General features: G+C 44.5%; 1 protein-coding gene across 1 annotated transcript in view; it reads left to right on the top strand.

Moving 5' to 3' along the window:
* PDK1 (pyruvate dehydrogenase kinase 1) overlaps positions 1-24,033 on the top strand; it is a 52,957-nt gene that overhangs the window by 26,286 nt on the left and 2,638 nt on the right. The window contains exon 10 of the mRNA XM_040441119.1: positions 23,301-23,414. Coding sequence (XP_040297053.1) covers positions 23,301-23,414 — 114 coding nt within the window. The remainder of the gene's footprint in view (positions 1-23,300; positions 23,415-24,033) is intronic.

The raw sequence follows: 24,033 nt of genomic DNA, 5'->3' as shown, positions 1-24,033 counted from the left end.
AATTCTGCACTCCCTGTATATTGCAGACACGAGGACAACTCCTGCCCATGGGTATTCATGTACAGTGATTTAAACGCATGCAGTTGTGGCCTCCAGATCTTCAGCAGGGGGCAGCTAAGAAACCTTGTGAACCTTGGTTTTGTGGTTGCTGGGTTTCCTGACAATTAGTAAAGACCAGGCTCAGACTGGCCCACAGGGGTACAGGTGAATCCCCTGGTGGGCCACGAGCAAGGTGGGACCCTAGTCACCCACCCCCTGCACACCTGGCACACGGCACAGTAGACTTACTACACTACATACAGATAGGCAGCGTACAGCATCTCAATCCATATAGAAACTTGGTAGATTATTATTACAGATGCATCTGGTGGCTGCGATGACCTGTAGACACAGCGGCAGGCCACCTAGTATCCTCCTTTTCTAGGCACCCGCCTTCTTAAAGTCACTGCAGGGACGCCTGTAATTAATCACCTTGTAACGTCTTGCTGCTGTCTGTCTCTGTGTGAGCGGGTAATATTTGCAGTCATTTGTGTAGTGGGCCCCAAAATGAATTTTACTGGTGGGCCCTAGGTATCCTAGTCTGACACTGGAGAGGACTACAACTTCCAGCATGTCCATTCTGTTATTATGGGATATCAGCAGACCATTCCGAGAGGGAGTATAGGAGGAGAGGACTACAACTTCCAAGGTTTCTCAGGTCATCACAGGTCCTTCAGCTCTTGCACTGTAGCAGATTATAGTGCCCGCCCTGCGGCGCCCCCCACCCCCTTCTTCCTTGAAAATCTCTGATATTTTTGGTAATTTATAAATTCCAGCTGGACAATTTCTTTAACCCCTTAGCGCAGAACGCCGTGCATGTACGGCGGGGAAAACTGTGCCAGAACGCAGAACGCCGTACATGCACGGCGTTCATTTAAAAGCTCCCCTGCCGAGATCGCGCACCTGATGCGCATATTACCGTGCTGTATCGGGGACCAAACATCTCCCCCTTGACTGCCAGGGACCGATCAGCAGTGGTCCCGGCCGCAGATCACCGCCGCAGATCCCGTTCGTTCAAAAGAGCGATCTCACGCGTGTGCGCATGCGCGCACACATCTCCTCCTCTTCTGGCACCCGGCTGTCGCTGAAATGAGAGGATCGGAGACGAGAAATAGCTGTCTGAACATAATTCATTGTGATTGGTCCACAGTCAGGACCAATCACAATGAGTTATGTACAGGACGCTATCTCTCACCTTCGATCCTGTCATTTCAGTCAGAGAAGTTGGAGGCAGTGCAGTTAGACCTGTGATAAAACACACACACCAAAAGTGCCCCTCATCTGTCCCCTGTGATCCTCATCACCCCTCATTTGTCTCCTGTGCCCTTCATCACCCCACTTATTAGTCCCCTGTGACCCTGTGCCTGTGTGCTGTCTGCCAATAGTGACAGTACATCAGCACCCCAGTCCCTGTCATCCATACCTGTTTTTGGCAAATCATTAGGGTTAGTTAGGGAGTTATTAGGGTTAGAGCTCTTGTTTTAGGGTAAGTTAGACGTTTATTGAAATAAAAAAAAAATAAAAAAAAATAAATAAAATAATAATAATAAAAAAAATAAAAAAAAAATATTGGGGACGTCCGTACTTGTCCCCGATTATAAATACTCTGTTTCAAACCCCCCCATACCTCCGAACCTCTATCTTCTACCAGTGATATAAAGCTCCACAATTTTATTTTTCCATTTTTTTCTGAATATATATATATATATATATATATATATATATATATATATATATATATATATAAAATAAATATAAATTTTACAAAATGTCTCAACGGGTGTACAGCGCTGAGGAGGCTTATGAAATACTTGCCTCAGAGTCTGACGCTGACAGTGGAGAAGAAGAATCTTTTCTTGTGTATAGCTCTTCATCTGATTCCTCAGTTGACGAACCCTCTCACAGACGCAGTAGAGTTAGCAGCGCATCAGCTTCTACAAATGACCCCAGCTGGACTTCTGCTACTAACTTTGTACCTCAGTTGCCGGACTTTACGGCCACTACAGGCATTCATGTGAACACTGCAGGTTTCACGGAAGCTGATTTTTTCCACCTTTTTTTTTCTGATGAATTGATAGACATGATAGTGGAGCAAACTAATATTTATGCCAATCAATTTTTAGCCACCCACCCGAACTCATACTATGCAAGATCCTTCAGTGGACTCCCACGACCCCTTTGGAGATGAAAACATTTTGGGGTCTAATACTTAATATGGGGATAATTAAAAAACCATCACTACGGTCATATTGGAGTAATGACCTTCTACATCACACACCACTATACCGCACCATTATGTCCAGGACCCGATTCGAAAGTCTCCTGAAATTTCTACATTATAACAATAATGCCGATTCTCCACCCCCTAATGATCCTGGATACGATCGTTTATACAAAATTCGGCCCATTATAGATCATTATAATGTCAAGTTTGCCCAAGTCTACACCCCCCAAAAGCATCTGTCCATTGATGAATCCCTTGTGCACTTCAAGGGCAGACTGCATTTTCGCCAATACCTGCCCAACAAACGGGCCAGATATGGCATCAAACTCTACAAACTATGTGAAAGCCAAAGTGGCTATACACATAAATTTAGAGTTTACGAGGGAAAAGATTCAAAAATTGAACCCCCAGAGTGCCCACCTCTCCTTGGAATAGCAGGAAAAATAGTATGGGACTTGATTCACCCCCTGCTAGGTCAAGGGTACAACTTGTACCTTGACAACTTCTACACAAGTGTCCCACTACTGAAATGCCTGTTTTCCAGAGACACTGTTGCATGCGGTACTATCAGACGAAACCAAAAACATCTGCCTAAAAATTTTATAGATCAAAGGATAAGAGTGAGGGAAAGCAGGGCAGTTTGCAATGATAACATGATGCTTGTTAAGTACAAAGACAAGCGTGACGTCTTTGTACTTACTACCATACATGCCGACAGATCAACCCCTGTTCCAGTACGTGGATCCACAGAATCAGTCCCCAAACCTGTGTGCATCCAGGACTATAATAAGTTTATGGGAGGGGTGGATCTGTCAGACCAGGTACTGCAACCATACAGTGCCCTCCGCAAAACTCGGGCATGGTATAAAAAATTGGCATTGCACCTGACGCAAATTGCCCTCTATAATGCTTTTGTAATTTACAGAAGTGCAGGAAACAGAGGAAAATTCCTGCACTTTCAAGAAAAAGTAATAAAGAACTTTTTATTTGGGGAACAGGAAAGGGAAGGGAGCTGGGCCACAGGAAGTGAGAGCAGAATAATACGAGGACAGCATTTCCCTGGGGTAGTTCCCCCCACAGAGACACGGAGAAGGCCACAAAAAAGGTGTCGGGTATGCTCCAGAAATGGAATCAGGAAAGACACAATTCATCATTGTGAGACGTGCCCCTCAAAGCCAGGTCTTTGCATAAAAGATTGCTTTAGAATCTACCACACCTCTGTTGACTTTTAACTAAACCCCCTTTGATCATTTTATAAAACACCCCCTTGAAACTGTATGCTGGTAAAAATTCTAATTTCCCGTTTCTCCACATTTCAATTGGCATTCTAATAAAACCCATAACAAAGCTAAAAATTCTCATTACACCCCTAGATGAATACCTTGACGGGTGTTGTTTTATTCTACCATACAGCAGTTTACGGCCACGTATGGGGTGTTTCTGTAAACGGCAGAGTCAGGGCAATAAAGATACAGTCTTGTTTGGCTGTTAACCCTTGCTTTGTTAGTGGAAAAAATGGGTTAAAATTGAAAATTAGGCAAAAAAAAGAAATTCTCAAATTTCATCTCCATTTGCCAATAACTCTTGTGCAACACCTAAAGGGTTAAAGACGTATGTAAAATCAGTTTTGAATACCTTGAGGGGTGTAGTTTCTTAGATGGGGTCACTTTTATGGAGTTTCTACTCCAGGGGTGCATCAGGGGGGCTTCAAATGGGACATGGTGTCAAAAAAACAGTCCAGCAAAATTAGCCCTCCAAAAACCATACGGCGCACCTTTCACTCTACGCCCCGCCGTGTGCCCGTACAGTAGTTTACGGCCACATATGGGGTGTTTCTGTGAACAGCAGAGTCAGAGCAATAAAGATACAGTCTTGTTTGGCTGTTAACCCTTGCTTTGTTAGTGGAAAAAATGGGTTAAAATTGAAAATTAGGCAAAAAAATGAAATTCTCAAATTTCATCTCCATTTGCCAATAACTCTTGTGCAACACCTAAAGGGTTAAAGACGTATGTAAAATCAGTTTTGAATACCTTGAAGGGTGTAGTTTCTTAGATGGGGTCATTTTTGGGTGGTTTCTATTATGTAAGCCTCGCAAAGTGACTTCAAACCTGAACTGGTCCCTAAAAATTGAGTTTTTGTAAATTTCGGAAAAATTTCAAGATTTGCTTCTAAACTTCTAAGCCTTATAACATCCCCAAAAAATAAAATATCATTCCCAAAACAATTCAAGCATGAAGTAGACATATGGGGAATGTAAAGTCATCACAATTTTTTGGGGTATTACTATGTATTACAGAAGTAGAGAAACTGAAACTTTGAAATTTGCAAATTTTTCCAAATTTTTGGTAAATTAGGTATCTTTTTGTGCAAAAAAAAAAAATTTTTTTACTTCATTTTACCAGTGTCATGAAGTACAATATGTGACGAAAAAACTATCTCAGAACGGCCTGGATAAGTCAAAGCGTTTTAAAGTTATTAGCACTTAAAGTGACAATGGTCAGATTTCCAAAAAATGGCCTGGTCCTTAAGGTGAAAATGAGCCCGGTCCTTAAGGGGTTAAGGTCCCAGAAAGAGGACATATCTGGAAAAAAAGAGGACATTTGGTCACCCTAAAGACTGTTCTGGAGGAGGCTATGACACTTGTGGGGCACTGTGGTTGTCACTTATGGCACAACTATGGATATGGTGGAAACTTATAGAGGGCTTTGGCTGAGCTTTATAGGACATTTATCTGTAATGGGGGAACCGTGACTGGCATCTGTAGGGGAGGAACGATGAAACTATGGCAAGTTCTGGAGGTAGTGGATGAAATGTCAATGGCTGTCTCTTGTGGTAGCACTGTGGTTGCTGTGTTAGACAGGCATTGTGGCTAGCAACTATGGGGGCACCGTGGATGGCATTTTGTAGGGGCACCATGGTTGTCACCTTTGGCATCAGTGTGAATAGCTCCTATGTTACCAGTATTGCTGGGAGTTGTAGTGGCAGCGTGGATTTCACTTATGGAGACTCAGTAGCTGGCCGTTGTGGGGCCACTGGGATATCACTGCGGGTAACACCTATGGGGTCAATATTGCTGGGATTTCTTGGGGAACTATGGCTGCCAGTTACAGAGACAGCGGAGGAAACTTATGGGGGCATTGACTGGCACTTATATGGCATTGTCGGTCACTATGTCTGTTGGGGACATTGTGAATAGCACAAGGGGCCCACAACTGTAAGATCTGTAGGAGTGGTGTGGCTGGCACTAACTATGGTTGGCAGTTATGAGGGCAATTCTAGACACTTGACTAAATGTATGAGGGCTCAGTCTGACATTTATGGTAAAGGAACACAATGAGGGCACTGGGACTGCGACTTGTGGTGTTATTACTGTACTGTGATGATACAGATATGTGAAAAATCTGTTCCAACGTACATCTTAGACCTCATTTACCAAGGACTGTCTTTGTTGCCCCGAGCAACCAATCAGAGCTCGGCTTTCATTTGTTTAACTGCTCTGGAAAAATGAAAGCTGCTCTCTGATTGGTTGCTATGGGCAATGAAGACAGTCTTACTGGTAGATAGCACTGATGAATAAGAACCCATTCCTCAAGGTGGAGGTGCGCCTAGGTTATTACTTATTGTATGTAATCCCCTAATATATATGATACACATTTGTATATTTAGGCCAGGCTGTGTTCCAATTTAGACACAAAATGGGACATGCTTCTAAATTTGCAGCTTTCCAAGATTGATCCATTCGCCCCACAGCGTTAACCTGAACAGTCGTTGAACCTCTGGGTCACCAGCGACTGTTCTCGTTCGGTGCAACGGTGCTGGGACTCCTAACACTGCTCTGAGTCCTAGCAGCGCTCTGCTGACTTGGTTATTTCGTAATGATTTTCATTTTAAGGGATATTCCCATCGGATACATTTATGGCATATCCATAGCATGGGGCTTCGAAGTGTACAGCAAGTCACGCATGTTCGGCCACCCTTCATTTTGGTTTGGAAATTTTCAGGAATTCCTATAGTGGTGAATGGAGAGGTGGCCGCGCTTGTGCTGCTTGTTCTCCATTCGCTGCTATGAGACTTCCGAAAACAGACGAGCACGCTCACTATTTTTTTTCTATCGATATATGCCGTATATGTCCCAGATGGGAATATCCTTTTAACCTCCTCCCTGAGAAAATCATCCATACACCCCTGAAACCAAACGCAAATTAAAGAAACAGAATAAAGACACAGAACACGTTAATTGGGGGATAAATGGCCAAATTGTTTATTTAAAATATAAAAAATTGGCAAACCCCCGACTCACGGAGAGTCACCCTCCAGCACTCAGGAGAGGAAAACCCCCTGTGGAGGAAACCTCTAGGGAACCATGGCTGGAGGGCTGCCCTTCCCTTGGGCTTAGAGGGTAATGCCACTATGTGGCTGCCACATAAATAGTAGGGGGGGTGCAGCAGCCGGGCTGATCTGGTTGGCTCGGCGGATGTCCCTTTTCTCCCGTTGGGCGATGGACTTCCTGCTAGAACCTCCAAATTTCTTCAAGGTGCGGTGGGCGGGGGTGGTCAAGCTCAAGGTCCTCAGGCCATCAAGTACAGCAGCAAATATGGCCGCTCACCCGCTTTTTACAAGGGTTCTTCTCTTATGACACACGTGCTTGTGATGTCACAGGTGTCTATGACTAATGTTGGTGGCAGTGTTCTGAAGGGTTAACCCTTTAGTGACTGTCAATGTGCCTTACTACAGAGGTCTTTAACTCCTTCCTTACTGAACTTTGTCAATATACTCCAATTTGGATAACCGCTTTATATTTATTGTCCCCTGACGATTGCAGAGTTTCTGCTTCGGGGGAGCAGGTTTGTTCTGTAACTGACACCCACTGGTCCAGGTGCCGACACTGAGCCCCCAGACCAGTGGCTCTTATTTAACCCCCTCCAGACCGCACCATGTAAATGAACAGACTAACAGCTCGGTCCGTTCAGCTTTATATGTGACCCTTGACCCTATCCTGGGACCGCACTTGAGGACCGCGCAGCCATGAGACGGACACTTGCATCTTGACTTTACTCCTGCAGGAGGCGCAGTGCTTAGCGGTTACAGTCACCTGATGGTTACATTGTTATTATAATCTTGGCGGTTACATTGGGCAACTGAACAGTCTATCAGGTAAACCGCTTGATGGTGTCAGTCTTTCACTGAGGCACATGGCCCTATAGTTACAGATCTCAGTTGCAGTTTCGGACAACTCATGCCTGCCAAGATGTGGTGGGGAACGTGGATCAGGGCTCTCTTTGTCAGGGCCACGCTATGGAGGGCATTAGACACACTCTTTTCCCTCCTTCCAACTGTTATCTTCCCCTCAACTGTCTCTTTCTGTCTTCTCTCCTGGACTGAGCCTAGACATCTGATTGGTGCTGGACTCTATTCAGACCCCTTTACACATCGGTTTGAACGGAGTCCAGGATAGGATCAAGGGTCACATATAAGACTGAACGGACCATGCTATTAGTCTGTTTATTTACATGGTGCGTTCTGGAAAGGATTAACCACTTAAGGACCACAGGTTTATACCCCCCTAGTGACCAGGCCCTTTTTTCCAAATCGGCACTCCACAACTTTAGCGGTTTATTGCTCGGTCATGCAACTTACCACCCAAATGAATTTTACCTCCTTTTCATCTCACTAATAGAGCTTTCATTTGGTGGTATTTCATTGCTGCTGACATTTTAACTTTTTTTGTTATTAATCGAAATTTAACAAAATTTTTACTTTCAGTTGTAAAAATTTTTTAAAAAAACGACATCTATATATAAATTTTTCTCTAAATTTATTGTTCTACATGTCTTTGATAAAAAAAAAAATGTTTGTGGGAAAAAAAATTGTTTGGGTAAAAGTTATAGCGTTTACAAACTATGGTACAAAAATGTGAATTTCCGCTTTTTGAAGCAGCTCTGACTTTCTGAGCACCTGTCATGTTTCCTGAGGTTCTACAATGCCCAGACAGTAGAAAAACTCCACAACTGACCCCATTTCGGAAAGTAGACACCCTAAGGTATTCGCTGATGGGCATAGTGAGTTCATAGAACTTTTTAGTTTTTGTCACAAGTTAGCGGAAAATGCTGAATTTTTTATTTTTATTTTTTTTTTTTTCCTTACAAAGTCTCATATTCCACTAACTTGTGACAAAAAATAAAAACTTTCATGAACTCACTATGCCCATCATAAAATACCTTTGGTGTCTTCTTTCCAAAATGGGGTCACTTGTGGGGTAGTTATACTGCCCTGGCATTTTAGGGGCCCAAATGCGTGAGAAGTAGTTTGAAATCAAAATGTGTAAAAAATGGCCTGTGAAATCCGAAAGGTGCTTTTCCCATTTTTTTATACAAAGTTGACATTTGACCAAGATATTTATCTCACCCAGCATGGGTATATGTAAAATGACACCCCAAAACACATTCCCCAACTTCTCCTGAGTACGGCGATACCACATGTATGACACTTTTTTGCAGCCTAGGTGGGCAAAGGGGCCCACATTCCAAAGAGCACCTTTCGGATTTCACAGGCCATTTTTTACACATTTTGATTTCAAACTACTTTGCACGCATTTGGGCCCCTAAAATGCCAGGGCAGTATAACTACCCCACAAGTGACCCCATTTTGGAAAGAAGACACCCCAAGGTATTTCATGATGGGCATAGTGAGTTCATGGAAGTTTTTATTTCTTGTCACAAGTTAGTGGAATATGAGACTTTGTAAGAAAAAAAAAAAAAAGAAAATCATCATTTTCCGCTAACTTGTGACAAAAAATAAAAAATTCTAGGAACTCGCCATGCCCCTCACGGAATACCTTGGGGTGTCTTCTTTCCAAAATTGGATCACTTGTGGGGTAGTTATACTGCCCTGGCATTTTAGGGGCCCTAATGCGTGCAAAGTAATTTGAAATCAAAATCTGTAAAAAATGGCCTGTGAAATCCGAAAGGTGCTCTTTGGAATGTGGGCCCATTTGCCCACCTTGGCTGCAAAAAAGTGTCACACATGAGGTATCGCCGTACTCAGAAGAAGTTGGGCAATGTGTTTTGGGGTGTCTTTTTACATATACCCATGCTGGGTGAGAGAAATATCTTGTCAAAAGACAACTTTTCCCTTTTTTTTTTTTATACAAAGTTGGCATTTGACCAAGATATTTATCTCGCCCAGCATGGGTATATGTAAAATGACACGCCAAAACACATTGCCCGACTTCTCCTGAGTACGGCGATACCACATGTGTGACACTTTTTTGCAGTCTAGATGCGCAAAGGGGCACACATTCCTTTTAGGAGGGCATTTTTAGACATTTGGATCCCAGACTTCTTCGCATGCTTTAGGGCCCCTAAAATGCCAGGGCAGTATAAATACCCCACATGTGACCCCATTTTGGAAAGAAGACACCCCAAGGTATTGAATGAGGGGCATGGCGAGTTCATAGAATTTTTTTTTTTTTTTGGCACAAGTTAGCGGAAATTGATTTATTATTTTTTTTTTTTCTCACAAAGTCTCCCTTTCCGCTAACTTGGGACAAAAATTTCAATCTTTCATGGACTCAATATGCCCCTCAGCGAATACCTTGGGGTGTCTTCTTTCCAAAATGGGGTCATTTGTGGGGTGTTTGTACTGCCCTGGCATTTGAGGGTCTCCGCAGTCATTACATGTATGGCCAGCATTAGGAGTTTCTGCTATTCTCCTTATATTGAGCATACGGGTAATGAGATATTTTTTTTTTCCGTTCAGCCTCTGGGCTGAAAGAAAAAATGAACGGCACAGATTTCTTCATTCGCATCGATCAATGTGGATGAAAAAATCTCTGCCAAAAAAAAGAGGGGAAAGGCGTCTGCCAGGACATAGGAGCTCCGCCCAACATCCATACCCACTTAGCTTGTATGCCCTGGCAAACCAGATTTCTCCATTCACATCAATCGATGTGGATGAATAAATCATTGCCGGTATTTATTATTTTTTTTTATATAATATATATATATATATACAAAGTGTTTGCCAAAGTATATGAACACCGCCGCCTCCTCAGCTCATATGCCTCGGCAAACGTATCTTTTACTGCAGAGGAGAAATCTCGTCTTGCAGCGCCGCATACACCGACTTTTGTGTAATCTGACAGCAGCGCAATGCTTCTGTCAGAATGCACATCAGTGCTGCAGCTGCTTGATCGCTTGGTCCACCTAGAAGGTTGAAAAAAAAAAAAAAGGCCGCAACGCAATAAATTTATTAACATTAACTTTAGAGAACATTCACTTTTATAAACTTTTGAAACAGAACAATAACTTTTTTGCTTACCAGTGATTTTTTTTTTTTTTTTTTTACCTTTATAGGACAAACCTCTCCTTCCCCATGGAACAATGATGGGACAATGTGCAAAGCGCAAATCGCCCAGAGATGTGGCGAAGTACATTATGCACTTTGTCCCAGGTGAAAGGAGAGGTTAGTGGCAGCTCTGTGTGAAAGGGCCCTAAGACCCCTGTGTGCCTGTCCTGTGTGACGCAATCCCTACACTAATAGTGTACCTGAGTGTGCATAGGGCAGGCTGGTCAGGACAGTCAGGACAAAAAAAGGTGGTGTCACGCCTTATTCCACCCCTGCTACAGACACGACATCTTTTTCTTGGGGAACGTTGAGTTGGGGTACCAGGATAGACAGACGGGAAGTGTCTGCCATGTAGCCGGCTCACTACATCAGGGCCTTGGGGCACGGACCCTCCTGGATACAGGAGTTCCGAAATGATCTCTTCCTGGAATTTTAGGAAGGATCCTGTTCTCCCAGCCTTACTGTAGAGAACAAAACTATTATACATCGCCAATTGAATTAAATAAACAGACACCTTCTTATACCAGCGTCTGGTGCGGCGGGACACTAAATAGGGAGCCAACATATGGTCATTGAAGTCCACCCCTCCCATGTGAAGGTTATAGTCGTGGACAGAGAGGGGTTTCACAATGACTCCAGTTGCCCTTTCAATTTGTACAGTCGTGTCTGCGTGAATGGTGGACAGAAGGTAAACGTCCCTCTTGTCCCTCCACTTCACCGCGAGCAGTTCTTGGTCACACAAGGCAGCCCTCTCCCCCCGTGCAAGTCGGGTACTAACGAGCCGTTGGGGGAAGCCCCGGCGACTAGGTCGCGCGGTGCCACAGCATTGAATTCCGACTAGATGTAAGTGCCGAAAGAGGGCCACGCTTGAGTAAAAATTGTCCACGTATAAGTGGTACCCCTTGTGGAGTAAGGGTGACACCAAGTCCCAGACAATCTTGCCACTGCTCCCCAGGTAGTCAGGACATCCGACCGGCTCCAGTTTTGAGTCTTTTCCCTCATAGACCCTAAACCGATATGTATAGCCTGTGGCCCTTTCACAGAGCTTATACAGTTTGACCCCATAACGGGCGCGCTTGCTGGGGATGTACTGTTTTATGCCAAGGCGCCCGGTAAAATGTACTAGGGACTCGTCTATGCAGATGTTTTGATTAGGGGTATACGCATCTGCAAATCTGGATGACAAATGGTCTATGAGGGGCCGAATTTTATGGAGCCGGTCATAAGCAGGGTGGCCTCTTGGATGACAGGTGCTATTGTCAGTAAAATGCATAAAGCACATGATGACCTCAAAACGTGCCCTGGACATTGCAGCAGAGAACATGGGCATGTAATGTATTGGGTCTTTAGACCAATATGACCGCAATACATTTTTTTTTGTTAGACCCATGCTGAGGAGAAGGCCCAAAAAAATTTTAAACTCGGAAACTGTGACTGGTTTCCACCGGAAAGGCTGGGCATAGAAGCTTTCCGGATTGGCGGTAATAAACTGTGTGGCGTAGCGGTTGGTTTCTGCCACAACTAGGTCATAGAGATCCGCGGTGAAGAACAGCTCAAAAAACTGAAGGGCCGATCCTAAATGAGCTGTCTCCACGCGAACTCCAGACTGGGCGGTGAAAGAGGGCAATACGGGTGCGGCGGAAGCAGGGGATTGCCAATTAGGATTTGCCAGCACCTCTGGGAGACTAGGGGTTCTACGGGCCTGTGAACGCGGTGGCTGCGACAGGGGAGTTATTGCACGTGCCACCGTACCAGCTGGAACTGCCCTTCTGGTGCTCGCCACTTCACCAGGGAATACGGTAGTGCTGGTAGAAGGTCCAGGGTGTGCTGCGCTGCTGGTGTATGCCGCACCATAAACAAGATCAGCGCTAGCACCACTCTGCTGCAAATGAGGATCATCATGCGGGGTATGCAGAACTCTGACATGGGATCGAGTACGCCTGACCGTAGCAGGGACATCAACCTCGTCATCCTCACTAGCGGTTAGAGTGCCACTGCTGTCTACAGGTTCATATTCTGAACCACTGGATTCAGCGGGTGAGGCGTCCCCATCGCTTTCATCCGTCACGGCCAGAATCCTGTAGGCCTCTTCAGCGGAATACCCCTTGTTTGACATTTTGGGTTCACTAAATTTAGGGGGTATTCCTCTGAGACTACCCGGGAAAAAGAGCAAACCTACCTAGTAAAAAGGAGTGCTTGCGAAGTAAAGCTGCGATCGCTAATAAAGATCCAAAAAGCTCAAAAGTGATCTTTATAGCGGCGCAGCGATTTTACGGTGTTTTTGCAGTGATCAGAAAAAAAATTCTGTCACTGCGGTGGGGCGGACTGAACGCAAGTGTGCGCAAAAGATCAGGCCTGATCGGGCGAACACTGCGTTTTTTGTAGAACCTAAGGTGACCCTAATGTACTGATATAGATCTGATTGCGATCAGTCTTGATCACTTACAGATACTATATAGTACTAGTGCTGATTAGCGACAGCGATGACGCTAATCAGCGACTAATCAGTGACTGCGGTGCGGTGGGCTGGGCGCTAACTACCTAGCAAGTAGCTGAGTAACTGGTGGTGATAAGGGACCCTTACAGGGGGGTGATCAGTGACAGGGGGGTGGACAAGGGGGTGATTAGGGTGATCAGGGAGTCTAATATGGGTGATCAGGTGCTAAATAAGGGGTTAATAAATGACAGGGTAATATCTAATGTGTAGTGTGGTGATTTGGTGCTACTTACAGAGCTGCCTGTGTCCTCTGGTGGTCGATCCAAGCAAAAGGGACCACCAGAGGAGCAGGTAGCAGGTATATTAGACACTATTTTCAAAATAGCGTTGTCGGTGGGTAATAATTCAATTAAGAATTATTAATTATGGTCCTAAAAATAATTAACCATAAAAAAACTAAATTTATAAAATTTGTCATAAATTCTTAAAATCATGACCTGGTGAATTGTAGACAACCTAATTGATACAATTTACATCTGAGGCCGACTATTTCCTCAGATAAATAAGTTCTTTTTGACGTGAGATGACATTAATGATAAAATGTAGTTCTTCTTTATACAACAATACTCAGGTATTATAAAAATATGCAGATTTATTGGTTACAAGATTATAAACATATATAAGTAAATAAACACAATGATACATGCAAATGAATATATATAGCGTTAATATAAAGCATTACAAGCTTAACAATACATGTGAGTGGAAATAACTTGTCACATTATACACAAGCTATTAATAGGTTAGGAAATCAAAATATGAACATAAGTTATATATATTACTTCTGTTCAGAGAAAACCTCATGATATCAGGATGGGCATGTCTAATCCTAGACATCAATATAGAATGCTAAATACATTCCACCCCCCTAACCAACTACACATCACGTGACTTCCAGATGGGCAAATCCATCCAAGGATATAACTTAGAAGATACAACTGTATCCTTCCGCCCCATCCTGGACTATTTTCACATATATAACTTTGGTAAGACTATTAAGACAAATAACAGGGATCTAGGATTTTGCTAGACCATATCTTAAGTGGGAATCCATTACTTAGCTTGGCGAAGAATGTTCTATCAATATATATATATATATATATATATATATAATATATATATATATATATGCAATTATTTAATGCTTTGCTAGATTATGAGTCTAGATTCTTCTGCAGGTAGAATGAAGCCTCACAATATCCTAAGACTACATCTCAATATGGAGATAATCAATTAATTTAATTATTTATTTATTCGCCAATCTAGATGGTATAATTTCACCCACACTATCAAATTAGTCTTAATAAAATGAAATATCATTTTCTGTGTCTCTTACCAAGTCCTAGTAGGAATCTCACTTCTGCTCCTAGGAAAGTTGGGTGGTCCATCATAGCACATCTCACCATGGCTTTCATCTAGATAGACCTCAACTTCTCTTCTCCTCTCTCCTTTCTTTCTCCTTTTTTTTCCTCTTCTACCTTCTGTGTATGGCTTATGATCACATACTTATCAGTTAGACACACCTTCCTAGTTTGGAACTTTCCAATGATTGTCGGATGGGCGTGACCATTGATAAAAATGTGACATCATAACCCTACCCAGAATGCACTTTTGCTACTGTTGTAATGTCACCTACTGATACCTAGGTGGCACTGCTGTATAAGCTATCTGCATCATAGTATAAAGGGTTAACTTATGCAAGTCTGAATATACATTTTGACCTTAGAAGCTTTAGGCCTCTTTCACACTTGCGTTGTTGGGATCCGGCGTGCACTTCCGTTGCCGGAGGTGCCCGCCGGATCCGGAAAAACGCAAGTGTACTGAAAGCATTTGAAGACGGAACCGTCTTCCAAATGCTTTCAGTGTTACTATGGCACCCAGGACGCTATTAAAGTCCTGGTTGCCATAGTAGGAGCGGGGGAGCGGTATACTTACAGTCCGTGCGGCTCCCGGGGCGCTCCAGAATGACGTCAGAGCGCCCCATGCGCATGGATGACGTGATCCATGCGCTTGGGGCCCCCTGACGTCACTCTGGAGCGCCCGGGGAGCCGCACGGACGGTAAGTATACTGCTCCCCCGCTCCCCGCTCCACTTTACCATGGCTGCCAGGACTTTAGCGTCCCGGCAGCCATGGTAACCATTCAGAAAAAGCTAAATGTCGGCTCCGGCAATGCGCCGAAACGACGTTTAGCTTAAGGCCGGATCCGGATCAATGCCTTTCAATGGGCATTAATTCCGGATCCGGCCTTGCGGCAAGTGTTCCGGATTTTTGGCCGGAGCAAAAAGCGCAGCATGCTGCGGTATTTTCTCCGGCCAAAAAACGTTCCGTTCCGGAACTGAAGACATCCTGGTGCATCCTGAACGGATTTCTCTCCATTCAGAATGCATTAGGATAATCTTGATCAGGATTCTTCCGGCATAGAGCCCCGACGACGGAACTCTATGCCGGAAGACAAGAACGCAAGTGTGAAAGAGCCCTTAATTCAAAGCTATAGGGATTAATTCTGACACTTGTAGCAATTAGAGACAGACCTCTAGGTGTCTCTTTAAACGTTTCTCACACTGCTAATTTATGGATCGTAAATAGCCTTGTTTTCTCACAGAGATATCAGTACCTCCTCTGTCATACCAAAGATGTGATTAACGGTTACAAAACACACATCTTCACAGACACTCTTCTAATGAGAAATATATACAATGTACTGGATACATGTTGTCTTCGTAACATATAACAATATAATATAAACAAATATATATATATCCCATTGATTGTCTTATGCTAAGGACTAAGGCTCATTAAATGAATATTATATATTTTGCTTCATTTATAAATGCCTAATTGTATAGGTAATTATCACCAGCTCCATAGAGCTTATCTTTTTCTCCCGTCGTAAATTTAAAAGTAAACAAGGAGGCTTCTTCTCAGACTGGTACATTCATGAGAAGGATAACACTGAAGAGTATAAACCTTTGTGTGACCTTAATTTGTGTGACATACAAAATTGTAACTATAGTCGAGCATGGCTCTTAAAGGCAATGAACATCCATCTTGACAATAATGAATTGGATATCAATGCATTTACCTATGAAAAGGCACAACAGCGTCTGACATGCCTCTTTCATTGGTCGATTCAAAAATCCACAGCCTGCCAGCCAATGATCGCTGCACTACGTGATCCTGTGAACGCGCGCTCCTGTGTGCGCGCGTTCACAGGAAATCTCGGCTCACGCGAGATGACTCCAATCGGCGTTAGTGTAGCCTGAGAGCGCCGCAGCAATGACGCCTTTCGGCGTTAGTGTGGCGGGAAGTGGTTAAATAAGAGCCACTGGTCCGGGGGCTCGGTGTCAGCATCTGGACCAATAGGTGTCCGTAACAGAACAAACCTGCTCCCCCGAAGCAGAAACCCTGCGATCGTCAGGGGACAATAATTATATGGTGTATGTTGAAAAAGTGTGGTCAGAAAGGGTTAATGGTCTCTGCAGTAAGGCACATTGACAGTCACTAAAGGGTTAACCCTTCAGAACACTACCTCCAACATTAGTCATAGACACCTGTGACATCACAAGCACGTGTGTCATAAGAGAAGAACTCTTGTAAAAAGCGGGTGAGCGGCCATATTTGGTGCCGTACTTGATGGCCTGAGGACCTTGAGCTTGACCACCCGCCCACCGCACCTTAAAGATATTTGGAGGTTCTAGCAGGAAGTCCATCGCCCAACGGGAGAAAAGGGACATCCACCTAGCCAACCAGATCAGCCCGGCTGCTGCTTCCCCCCTACTATTTATGTGGCAGCCACATAGTGGCATTACCCTCTAAGCCCAAGGGAAGGGCAGCCCTCCAGCCATGGTTCCCTAGAGGTTTCCTCCACAGGGAGTTTTCCTCTCCTGAGTGCTGGAGGGTGACTCTCCGTGAGTCGGGGGTTTGCCATTTTTTAATACTTTAAATAAACAATTTGGCCATTTATCCCCCAATTAACGTGTTCTGTGTCTTTATTCTGTTTCTTTAATTTGCGTTCTTTGGTTTCAGGGGTGTATGCATGATTTTCTCAGGGAGGAGGTTAAAGGGGTATTCCCATCTGGGACATATACAGTATATATTGATAGGATGTTCCATAAATGTCCTATAGGTGGGGGTCCCACCTCCGGGACCCGCTCATATCTCCAGAACAGGAGTCCGAAGTAAATAGAGCACATTGCACATGCAGGGAGTCCTCTCCATTCATTGCTATGGGAGTTCCAAAATAGAGAGCAAGCTCGACTGTTTTCGGAAGTGCTATAGCAGTGAATGGAGAACAAGCAGCACAAGCGCGACCACCTCTGCATTCACCACTATGGGACTCCTGAAAATGTCCAAACCAGCTCTCAGCTATTTAGTTCCATAGTGGTGAATGAAGGGTGGCTGCGCATGCGTGACTTGCTTTACACTTCGGGGGCCCTATCCTATGGATATGCCATCAATGTCCCAGATGGGAATATTCCTTAAAGTGAAATTCATTATGAAATAACCAAGTCAGCTGCTAGGACTCAGAGCAGTGTTAGGAGTCCCAGCACTGTGGCGCCAAATGAGAACAGTTGCTGGTGACGCCGAAGGTCAGTGACTGTTCAGGTGAACGCTGTGGGGCGAATGGATCAATCTTCCACAGCAGTTTTATGGTGTCCGGAAGTTGCAAATTTAGACTCATGTATTTTGTGTCTAAATTGGAACACAGCCTGGCCTAAATATATAAATACGTATAATATATATATATATATATATATATATATATATATATATATATATACCAGAAATAGGACAGCACTCCAAGACTTGAAAAAACTGTGTCTTTATTCACCCATGTAAAGCAGTAGCGACGTTTCAGCTCACAACTGAGCCTTTCTCAAGCAAAGAAATACAAGCTTGTGCCTTCCGGCTTCTGTCACCCCACTAAACCCTTTTTTATTTTTTGTGTACTTATAATCCCTATCCTGCGATATATCTATACATTATGTTATTAATCATTTTTGTTCAGTAGATATGTCAAAAAACATACTTTTATAATATGCTAATTACCTGTCTACCAGCAAGTAGGGCGTCTACTTGTTGGTAGCAGCCGCAAAAAACCGCCCCCTCCTCCTGTTGATTGACAGGGCCAGCCGCGATCTCCTCCTCCGACTGGCCCTGTCAGCATTTCAAAAATCGCGCGCCTGTGTTGATTCGGCGCAGGTGCTCTGAGAGAAGGAGGCTCACCTCCTCAGCACTCCCTCAGTGCGCCTGCGCCGATGACGTCACCGAAAGAGAAGACGTCATCGGCGCAGGTGCACTGAGGGAGTGCTGAGGAGGCGATCCTCCTTCTCTCAGAGCGCCTGCGCCGAATCAACACAGGCACGCAATTTTTGAAATGCTGACAGGGCCAGTCGGAGGAGGAGATCGCGGCTGGCCCTGTCAATCAACAGGAGGAGGGGGCGTTTTTTTGCGGCTGCTACCAGCAAGTAGACGCCCTACTTGCTGGTAGACAGGTAATTAGCATATTATAAAAGTACGTTTTTTGACATATCTACTGAACGAAAATGATTAATAACATAATATATAGATATATCGCAGGATAGGGATTATAAGTACACAAAAATAAAAAATAAGTTTAGTGGGGTGACAGACCTAATTAGCTGTCAGACACTAGCGATCTGCTAGTGTCTGCTCTACCTAACCATGCTATTGTAATTCCTTTCTCTGCAGCGGTTACCCTAAAAAACGTAGTTTTATTGGTATGCAAATGAGCCTCTAGGTGCTATGGGGGTGTCTTTTCAGCACCTAGAGGCTCCGTCCACTCACCATTTCTGCCGCCCAGCGCGCTCCAGCCCGCCCCTCTCCTCTAGATTGACAGCCTATTCGTGCCTGTGCCGTGTGCTTCTGTATTCGGCGCAGGCGCAGTGACTGTTGGACTGCTCCCTGCGCCGTAATTGGCGCAGGCGCAGTGAAGATGCCGCCGCAGGGAGACAGTCACTGCGCCGAATACAGAAGCACGGCGCAGGCGCGAGTAGGCTGTCAATCAAGAGGAGAGGGGCGGGCTGGAGCGCGCTGGGCAGCAGAAATGGTGAGTGGACGGAGCCTCTAGGTGCTGAAAAGACGCCCCCATAGCACCTAGAGGCTCATTTGCATACCAATAAAACTACGTTTTTTAGGGTAACCGCTGCAGAGAAAGGAATTACAATAGCATGGTTAGGTAGAGCAGACACTAGCAGATCGCTAGTGTCTGACAGCTAATTAGGTCAAAATGTGGTGGTAGAAACCCTTTAAATAGCACTCAAATAATCAGGTGACCAATGAACATACAGATCAAAAACATGTGACCAATTAACATGTGAAGTCCATTTACCTAATTGAGTCATGTGAGCAATTACATATGCAATGATGTTTTGGTCACTTTTGAATGCTGGCGGTGCTTTCACTCTAGTGGTAGCATGAGACTGAGTCTACAACCCACACAAGTGGCTCAGGTAGTGCAGCTTATCCAGGATGGCACATCAATGCGAGCTGTGGCAAGAAGGTTTGCTGTGTCTGTCAGCGTAGTGTCCAGAGCATGGAGGCGCTACCGGGAGACAGGCCAGTACATCAGGAGACGTGGAGGAGGCCGTAGGAGGGCCACAACCCAGCAGCAGGACCGCTACCTCCGCCTTTGTGCAAGGAGGAACAGGAGCAGCACTGCAAAATGACCTCCAGCAGGCCACAAATGTGCATGTGTCTGCTCAAACGGTCAGAAACAGACTCCATGAGGGTGATATGAGGGCCCGATGTCCACAGGTGGGGGTTGTGCTTACAGCCCAACACCGTGCAGGACGTTTGGCATTTGCCAGAGAACACAAAGATTGGCAAATTCGCCACTGGCGCCCTGTGCTCTTCACAGATGAAAGCAGGTTCACACTGAGCACATGTGACAGACGTGACAGAGTCTTGAGACGCCGTGGAGAACGTTCTGCTGCCTGCAACATCCTCCAGCATGACCGGTTTGGCATTGGGTCAGTAATGGTGTGGGGTGGCATTTTTTTGGAGGGCCGCACAGCCCTCCATGTGCTCGCCAGAGGTAGCCTGACTGCCATTAGGTACCGAGATGAGATCCTCAGACCCCTTGTGAGACCATATGCTGGTGCGGTTGGCCCTGGTTTCCTCCTAATGCAAGACAATGCTAGACCTCATGTGGCTGGAGTGTGTCAGCAGTTCCTGCAAGACGAAGGCATTGATGCTATGGACTGGCCCGCCCGTTCCCCAGACCTGAATCCAATTGAGCACATCTGGGACATCATGTCTCGCTCTATCCACCAACGTCACGTTACACCACAGACTGTCCAGGAGTTGGCAGATGCTTTAGTCCAGGTCTGGGAGGAGATCCCTCAGGAGACTGTCCGCCACCTCATCAGGAGCATGCACAGGCGTTGTACGGAGGTCATATAGGCACGTGGAGGCCACACACACTACTGAGCGCCTCATTTTGACTTGTTTTAAGGACATTACATCAAAGTTGGATCAGCCTGTAGTGTGTTTTTCCACTTTAATTTTGAGTGTGACTCCAAATCCAGACCTCCATGGGTTGAAAAATTTGATTTCCATTTTTTTTTTGTCTGATTTTGTTGTCAGCACATTCAACTATGTAAAGAACAAAGTATTTCAGAAGAATATTTAATTAACTCAGATCTAGGATGTGTTATTTTTGTGTTCCCTTTATTTTTTTGAGCAGTGTGTATATGTATATATATATATATATATATATATATATTATTAGGGGATTACATACAATAAATAATAACATAGGATCACCTCCCAGTGCTGCTAGGACTCAGAGCAGTGTTAGGAGTCCCAGCACCGTTGCACCGAACGAGAACAGTCGCTGGTGACCCAGAGGTTCAACGACTGTTCAGGTGAACGCTGTGGGGCGAATGGATCAATCTTCTACGCCAGTTCTATGGTGTTGGAAAGCTGCAAATTTGGAAGCATGTCCCATTTTGTGTCTAAATTGGAACACTGCCTAGCCTAAATATATAAATGTGTATCATATATATTAGGGGATTACATGCAATAAATAATAACATGGGCGCACCTCCCCCTTGAGGAATGGGTTCTTATTCCTCAGTGCTATCTACCAGTAAGACTCCCTTCATTGCCCATAGCAACCAATCAGAGAGCAGCTTTCATTTTTCCCTAGCAGTTAAAGAAATGAAAGCTGAGCTCTGATTGGTTGCTCGGGGCAACAAAGACAGTCCTTGTAACTGAGGCCTATAATCACAGTACAGTAAGAACACCACAAGTCGTAGTCCCAGTGCCCTCATTGTGTCCCTTTACCATAAATGTGAGACTGAGCCCTAATTTACTCAAGAGTCTGGGATTGCTTTCATAACTGCCAACCATAGTTAGTGCCAGCCACACACACAGATACTAGAGTTCTGTCAGCGCAGGGCGGGCACTATAATGTGCTAAAGTGCAAGAGCTGAAGGACGTGTGATGATGTCACCATCATTTGATCAGTGCAGGAGGGGCAGAGCTCAGCAGTGGGAAGGACCTGTGATCATATCCACCGTTGGGCCCCTAGTCCCCCCCACCCCCTGCACACCTGGCACAGTGGAGTGACTGCACTACATATAGATGGGAAGAATACAGCATCTCAACCAGCCTATTTCCATATAAGAACTGGGTAATTATTATTTTAAATGCACCCGCCTTCTTGAAGTCACTACAAGGACCCCCCGTAATCAATCATTTTGTAACGTCTTGCTGCTGTGTGAGCAGGTAACATTTGCATGTATCTGTGTGGTGGGCTCCAACAGTAAATTTTACTGGAGGGCCCAAGGCACCCCACTCCGACACTGATAAAGACCCCTCTGTTGCCCTGTGATACTTTCGGTGTAGTTTAGGCTTGTCCTAAAGCAGTGATTTCCAACCTATGGCTCTCCAGCTGTTCCAAGACTATAACTACCACCATGCCCCGATAGCTGCTGTCGGAGCATAATGACAGTTGTAGTTTTGCAACAGCTGGAGAGCTACATATTGAGGAACATTGTCCTAAAAGATGAATGAGTTCATTATAATATACATGAATAATGTACCGATGACTTGGTATGAAGACATTTCAATACAATTTTCTCGTAAATTAAACATTAAAGGGAACCTGTCATCACCTTTATGCTGCCCGTACTAACAGCAGCATAGCGTAGAGACAGGTGAGTTGATTTCAGCGGTCTGTTATTAAAAAGTTAGAAGTGGTTGCTGAGAACCGACATCACAATCATTGCAGACTGGCCTGGAAAAGAGTCACGGCCACCTGAGAAGAGTCCTGGTTATTCCTGCTCTCCTGCTGATGACTGACAGTCTTCTACCTAGTTTTCTCAGTTTCTCCCTGGTAGAGAACTGCCGATCATCAGCAGATGTGCGAGAGAGCAGGAGATTAGGAATAACCAGGACTCTTCTCAGGTAGATTTGACTCTTTTCCAGGCCTGGGCTGCAATGATTATGATGCTGGTTCTCAGCAACCACTTACTTTTAGCTCCTGAGTCACACACCGCTGAGATCAGCATTTCTGTCACTATTTTCTGCTGCCCTCAGTGAGGTCAGCTTAAAGCTGATGACAGGTTCCCTTTGAAGAAAAAATTCAATATTGCTTTTATTAAATACATGATACAAAACAGAAATAAATGCAAAAATAACTTAAAAATATTTTTACTGTGGCATAGCTGTGTGAGGCCTTACATTTTTTAAAAATTTATTTGCAGAGGGTAGATTTTTATGCGTCAATTACGTACATATAAGTTATGCCTAGAGGATTGCGGCAAAAGACATTTGCTACTTTAATGGCTGTGACGCTAAAGGGGTATTCTAGCTTCAACCTGTTTTTCAGCGAGCTGGCCTCAGCGGTGACCCAGCAGTAATGTGCCACTTGGGGACACCGCTGAAGCCAGTGATTGGCTGCAAAAATCACATGATTTCACTAGCAGCCAATCCTGTGTAATTGCACAGTAAACATTGATTACATTGCAGTGTTATTGACATGCTGATTTGGATAAAGTGATTTTACTGTATTGATATCCTATTGTCATATAATGTATGGTTTATCTGAACAATTGGCTGTATGTAAAACCTTTAATAAAAATGATCTGATTCAAAAAAACATTGATTACATTACCAGTTTAGTCATTTTTTTTTTTTTTTTGCTCTGTCCATGTGGTTAACAGGCGGGGTTCGGCTATGGCTTACCTATATCTAAACTCTATGCGCAGTACTTCCAAGGAGATCTGAAGTTGTATTCATTAGAAGGATATGGAACGGACGCTGTAATATATATTAAGGTATGGCAAGATACGGATCTTATTACGTATTATGTACGTCCCAGGAACATGCACCCAGCCTGTAGGGCAGGTTTACTAGATGTCATATCGCTGTTTTGTTTACTGATGCGCTACTCTGTTGGAGCGATGTGCGCCCCATTCTGTTTTGCAGTTCTGTATGCTAATTAAAAGCATCGGGAGGGGGCCAAATTTTTTTCAGGGGGCGTCTCCTTCTCCCTGGTCGCGAGCTGTCCAATCACAGCAGACCGCGTCACTGGCATTGAGAAAAAACAGCCCACCTTATGCCTGGCTGTAACGTGGTACACTGTGATTGGGCAGCTCACGACCAGGGAGAAGGAGATGCCCCCTAAGAAACACTGGTCTCCTCCTCCCTGTACTGATGTTATTGATTAGCATATGGGGCAGCAAATCAGAACAGGGGCCACAGCAGCGCAACGGAGCAGTGGATCAGAAAAAAAAAGTTGCGATAGCACATCTAGTGAACATGCCCTACACTGCCAGGTATTGATAATGTACATTTTTTAATGTCAGAACCCGTGAATGGTCCTCTTTAAGGGGATATGCCACAATTGTCATTTATAACCTTTCCACGGGAGTGGCACCGCACTGGACCGCTGCA

The sequence above is a fragment of the Bufo bufo genome, chromosome 7 (assembly GCF_905171765.1).
Source record: "Bufo bufo chromosome 7, aBufBuf1.1, whole genome shotgun sequence".
NCBI classification, from domain to species: domain Eukaryota; kingdom Metazoa; phylum Chordata; class Amphibia; order Anura; family Bufonidae; genus Bufo; species Bufo bufo.
The sequence above is the reverse complement of the archived record's forward strand: the minus strand, read 5'-3'. Positions and strand labels throughout refer to the sequence as shown.